The sequence below is a fragment of the Triticum dicoccoides genome, chromosome 3B, assembly GCF_002162155.2.
Source record: "Triticum dicoccoides isolate Atlit2015 ecotype Zavitan chromosome 3B, WEW_v2.0, whole genome shotgun sequence".
NCBI lineage: Eukaryota > Viridiplantae > Streptophyta > Magnoliopsida > Poales > Poaceae > Triticum > Triticum dicoccoides.
In genome coordinates, this window is record NC_041385.1 from 829,565,284 (window position 1) to 829,571,512 (window position 6,229).

Consider the following 6,229-nt stretch of genomic DNA (forward strand, 5'->3'; position numbering starts at 1 on the left):
CCGTTTAGGGAGTCATCACAATAGAGAGGTCGTGTCGATGCGGTCATGTCATCGTCGTAGATGACACATTCAATGTTCGCTGTCGTGGCACGGTTCTTCTCGTTGTTGATGGCACGTTTTGCAGCAAAATCTGTTAATGTCCATCTTGTGGATGAGGCAGTTGCTGTGTGTGTGCGCCAAAGAAGTTCATAAACCACTTGATGAAGACGTTGGTAACAAAGTGTCAACAACAGCGTAGTTTCAGAGCGTGTCGACAATGATGTGCCGCTTGAAACTATCCCTTGTGGCCACGTCAGACAAGTCGATGGAGACCGCATCACGTTGCACACCGGCATTTCGTCTGGATGGTGCACGTTGATCGCATGCGTGCGCTTGACGAGGACTTTGGTTTGGCCTGTCACCGACGTCGGGGCTCAGAGTAGATGGCGCAGCTCGTAGATCGTTTTTCCCTTTAGCCACCACACAGTCCAGGGTCGAGGTGTGGAAAACTCCCACGCGGGTCCAGCGCCGGCTCACACGCAGGGACTCGTACCGCGATCACACGTGCTCCAGGTGCGTGCATGGAAGGGATGTCACCACGTAGTCCCGGCATGCAATGTGTATGGACATATCGTATCACATACGGCAAGAAAGTGGGCACGCATGGTGCACGAAGCGGCGCGTCCTCTCGTCCAGAACCAGCCGGTCGCAGCTGACTTTTTCCCGCGTTCTGATCGAGCTGCCCAGCGGCCACCTCGCGCGCAATATATTAATAACCACGGGCGGCTCGTGCATGCAATAAACTAGTCACATGCATCCGACGCGGTAGTCATGCATCCAACGCGGGGAGCGAGTAAGAGATATCGATTGCATTTTTGCAGATTAATTCACCAACTTCAGTTTTAAAGATGATCAGGTGGGTGGTGGGAGCCCATCACACCGGTTCCACTAGACGAGACCAGCAAAGATGGGCCGATTCGCCATGACACCATGAGCTGCATGCATGCTCGTGGATCCTCCCATATCTCCTGCATGTATGATTGGTTGGACCTGGATGTGAGATGTCTATGCGCTGCTGGCCAGATCCTCGAAAAATATGTGGGTGGCCTACCCCAATTATCCTGGCCGCTCGTGTTCCTCGGGATCGCCACAAGTCGTCGGGTGGCGAAACCAAGACCAGCTCATCGTAATCCCTTCCATTTTGCCCTAAAGCATGTTTTTCAGTGTAAAAACAATCAGCACCACGACTGTGCCCAGGGTGCCATTTTTTGTTGGAGCACAGTTAACCAGCATGGATACTGGACAGAGGGAAGGACAAAAGGCATTTTTCGGGTCCCTCCGCCGACGTGCGCATCTTTCGTGTTCGGCACCTCGAGCCCGCCACCCCAAAAAGGCGAAAAACTACGCGGCCAATAGATAATTTGTGTGGCCGGCCAGCCTGACTGAAATGACTTGAGTACTACGACGCGGATCTCCAGACTCGCTCCCTCCCTGGTGTGTGTGAAGCGGCGACCACGATAGTGAGGCAGGCAGGTACGCGTAGGCGCACAAAATCCGCATCATATCTCATATCGGCGTGCCATCTCATGGAGTAAGTATGACACCAACCAGCCAACAGGCTTGCTAGAGACAAACAACAAATTGCAAACCTCCCGGAGCCAAGCCATTACTACTATATATACACATCGGCCTGGGGACGATAACAGTCAACGACGAGGGAGCACACACACCCACACTCCCACGAGCTCCTCGCCGCGCTAGCTGAGCCAGCCGAGCCTTTTGTCCTGCGAGGGCGAGCATGGGCGGCGGGGACGAGCATGGCGCGTCGGCTCGGCTGGAGAGCATCCTCACGGACTCGTCGGCGCCGCGGGCGGAGCGCATGTGGGCGGCGGGGGCGATCGAGCTCGGGATGCTCTTGCGGCTGGCCGTGCCGGCGGTGATCATGTACATGATCAACTTCCTCATGTCCATGTCCACGCAGATCTTCTCCGGCCACCTCGGCAGCCTGGAGCTCGCCGCCGCCTCGCTCGGCAACACCGGCGTCCAGATGTTCGCCTACGGCCTCATGGTACGCTACGCACACACGCACGCTCACCTCCATCTCGTCTCTACTTTAAATCCCTCGCGTACGTACGTGTAATATCTGCTTAAGTGGCCACTCCTTGATGACATTCTCCATTTCGGTCTAGATACTAGCACATTCTCTGTCGGGGTTTGTTGGTGATCTCCTGTATTTAGAGTCATACTTTGACTATCAGTTTATCTGACAAAATACAAACTATATGTCACAGAAATTATGTGGCGGAAAACCATTTTCAAATCATTGGCGTAAGTGAAATATTTGCCTAATCGGATCACTGTTTGATGGCATTCTCCATTTTGTTTAGGCAGTACTCCCTCCACATCACAATATAAGACGTTTTTTTGACACCGTGACAATGTAAAAAAAAGGCCTTATATTATGTTATAGAGGTAGTACTTTTTCCATCGGAGTTTATTGGTCTCCCATATTTTGAGTCATATTTTGGTTATAAATATAAATAATAAATTATAAAATATATGAAACAAAATTATACCGCGGGAAAACCTCCTTAAATCACTGGCGTATGTGTGATATTTGTGTCACCGAATCACTCTTTGATGACATTCTTCATTTTGGTCTAGAGAGTAGGCACAAATGATAGTTCGAGTACATCGAAATGTTCAAATTGATCCGTCATTAGTCGGTGTTCATTTGTCCAAAAGGGGTGGCCATATACCATTTTAACTTGCTACTTAGATCCTCTAATAACATACCGGTGTACTTCCTCTATTTCAAAATATAAGACCTTTTAGAGGTTTTCATGTGACTATACATAAGGATGTATATAGACATATTTAGAGTGCGGGTTCACTCATTTCGTTTCGTATGTAGTCCGTATTAAAATTTTGTACTGCACGGCGGCAAATAAGACGCGCGGGGAAAGCTCCAAGGAATATGTCGAGCCGTGTGAAATAGGCCTTTTTCTCGCTCTTATCCATAATCTGACAACTAATCCCGTGTTTAGTGCTGCGATGGTTGGCTAAAGCATGCAATAATTGCACGCCCAACAAGCCGCTCCGCACATGCATGCATGCGCCGTTCAATTAACTTGTCACCAATGGACGATTGTTTTGACCAAAAGAGTTGGCGTTGATTTGACCAAAAGAGTACCGGTTGACGTTTTGTTTATTGCCACGAGCTTGGATCGTGTGTCATGGGATTCTTTTATTTATGGATGAGTGGTTGATGGACTGCAATGACGATCGACTTGAGATAAATTTGACTCGTTGAGTAGTTGGCACGTCCTAGAGAGAAAAGTTTTCACGTGATTGGCATAGTATATGGATGTATTTGCCCTAGCAGCCTAGCTACTGCATGTTCATGTGTTATGCATGCGTACATATTTTCATGGAGAAAAGACTTGTGATGTGATTTAGAAAAAAAAATGTGATCGAAAAACATTTTTATGACAGTAACAAGACAATATGTTTTGCAGCTGGGCATGGGTAGTGCAGTGGAGACCCTGTGCGGACAAGCCTACGGTGGACACAAGTACGACATGCTCGGAACCTACCTACAACGCTCCGCCGTTATCCTCTGCTGCACCGGCATGCCTCTCGCCGTGATCTACGCCTTCTCGGAGCCACTCCTCCTCCTGCTGGGGCAGTCGCCCGAGATAGCCCGCGCGGCGTCCATCTTCGTGTACGGCCTCATCCCTCAGATCTTCGCCTACGCTATCAACTTCCCGATCCAAAAGTTCCTGCAGGCGCAGAGCATCGTCCTCCCCAGCGCTTACATCTCCACGGCGGCGCTCGTGCTGCACCTGCTGCTCAGCTGGGTGGTCGTCTACAAGGTTGGTCTCGGGCTGCTCGGCGCGTCGCTGGTGCTGAGCCTGAGCTGGTGGATCATTGTGGTGGCGCAGTTCGCGTACATCATCATGAGCCCGACGTGCCGGCGGACATGGACAGGGTTCACTATCAAGGCCTTCTCCGGGTTGCCGGAATTTCTGAAGCTCTCCGCCGCGTCCGCTGTGATGTTGTGCCTTGAGACATGGTACTACCAGGTCATGGTGCTCATCGCTGGCTTGCTGCCTAACCCGGAGCTTTCCCTGGATTCCCTCTCGGTGTGGTGAGTCCCCTTTATCTGCACGTGTTCATTATTTTTGGGTTGTAACTTGTACTTAATAATATACCTAGTAATCAATCTATTGAGTGCTGATTAACTTGCGACTTGTGCAGCTTGACAATCTCTGCTTGGGTGTTCATGATATCAATAGGTTTCAACGCCGCCGCAAGGTTCGTGACTCTAAATGGAATGACTTGGAAACAAAATAATTAGTTACTTAACTATAGATAAGCTAATGGACAATGTTTCACTTCAGTGTTAGAGTGAGCAATGAGCTTGGTGCCGGCAACCCCAAGTCTGCATTTTTCTCGGTTTGGGTCGTGACGGTGCTCTCTGCAATAATCGCCGCCGTCCTTGCTGTTGTGATCATGTGCTTCCGTAACTATATCAGCTACATCTTCACAGATGGTGAAAGAGTTTCCGACGCCGTGGCGGATCTCTGCCCGCTGCTCGCCATCACCATCATTCTAAATGGCATCCAACCTGTACTGTCAGGTAAATTTTACAATATTTCTGCACGCCAACATGGTACTATCTCGAAAATGTCGTACGGAACTATGGTTCAGCCGAACCTACGCTCGGCACCATTGATTTCTAGATACTATTCATGAGGATTCTTGCATTGTTGATTAAAAAATGCAGTTCGCATGCATGTCTATTCATAAGGATCCATGCATGGTTGATTAAAAAATATAGTTTGTATGCATGTCACAGATCCACATGTAGTAGGATGTTAAATCGTACGGCATAGACCATAGGTTCGGCTGAACCATGGTCCTGAATCACTTCTCTCGTACTATCTTTATTATTGACTTACATTATGGGACGGAGGGAGTAGTACATTAGCACAATCTTTCAGAAAAGTGCTCATGTCAACTGCATTATTCAAGCAACAGGGCAGGTTGATTTTGATTCCAATTCTAGTGCTAGGACAATTTTATTGTGTGTGAAACATTGTATCCAAGCTCTATCTTAACATATATACATGGTGATTGAACTTTACTGACATGCATAGAGATATCAGGTGTTGCTGTTGGGTGCGGGTGGCAACAATTTGTTGCCTACGTCAACGTCGGCTGCTACTACATCGTAGGTGTTCCCCTTGGTGTTCTTCTTGGTTTTGTCTTCAACTTTGGCGTAAAGGTAATGGATTTATCTGTAAACTCTAAGAGTATATAAAAATCCTGCATGAAGAAATATTCAGTTCTCTATATCTTCTAACTTATATTTCATGATGGAATCATGTGCCTACTCACAGGGCCTTTGGGGTGGCATGATTGGAGGAACGGCCATGCAGACTGCCATTCTGTTGTGGGTCACCATTAGAACTGATTGGAGCAAAGAGGTAATCCCTGTTACTTAACCTATAGAGCAGCAAGCTTAATTTTATAGTTATATGTATTTATTTTGCACAAAAATGTTAATGATGAAAACGAAGTTAAACTACCTGAGGTCCGAAGATTTAGTCGATCACTTGCTTGCTCACCGCTGCTCCTTCTTGACAGTATATGTTGATGTAAATTATCTAAAATATGTCATAATAAAGATATAATATGTAATTGCATTTGTGTTTTTATGTTTGTGTAACCTTCAGGTAGAGGAGGCACAAAAAAGATTGAACAAGTGGGATGATACAAAGAAGGAGCCCCTTCTTGTTGGCGTCACAGATGATAACTAGTGGATCGCCGGAGAATCATAATTGCTTTGGGTTTGAGATTTGCTGTCCGCATGAGGCATTGACTGGGAGCGATAGAATCCATGTGACTTGATTCTTCAGTGGATTATCGGAGAGTTTATGTACTAATTTGGTTGGCCTGACAATCATATGCTTCTTAGTATGTAGAGTAGACATGGTTGGCAAGTTAGATTTTTCTTTCGTTTGACTGTCTTGATGTTATTGATCTTTCTCTCTTACTAGTAAGGCCACTGTCTGGCAATTTTGTAATCAATATTGTAATAAGTTAGGCTATATGCATCTATCATGTAGAGGTGTGGCAATAAAATTCTCTATTATCTAAAAATTCAAGATTTCAAACTTTTTTTACGATAACACGAGGTCATAGACTTCTCTCTCTCTCTCTCTCTCTCTCTCTCTCTCTCTCT

At 47.0% G+C, this 6,229-nt stretch overlaps 1 protein-coding gene across 1 annotated transcript; it reads left to right on the top strand.

The window, feature by feature from the left end:
• Positions 1-1,698: 1,698 nt before the first annotated feature.
• On the top strand, positions 1,699-5,964 carry LOC119278742 (protein DETOXIFICATION 40-like). The gene is made up of 7 exons (XM_037560078.1): positions 1,699-2,047; positions 3,498-4,129; positions 4,240-4,296; positions 4,383-4,621; positions 5,151-5,269; positions 5,385-5,471; positions 5,721-5,964. The coding sequence occupies exons 1-7, from the start codon at positions 1,778-1,780 to the stop codon at positions 5,802-5,804; spliced, it is 1,488 nt and encodes a 495-aa protein (XP_037415975.1). The 5' UTR covers positions 1,699-1,777; the 3' UTR covers positions 5,805-5,964.
• Positions 5,965-6,229: the final 265 nt, after the last annotated feature.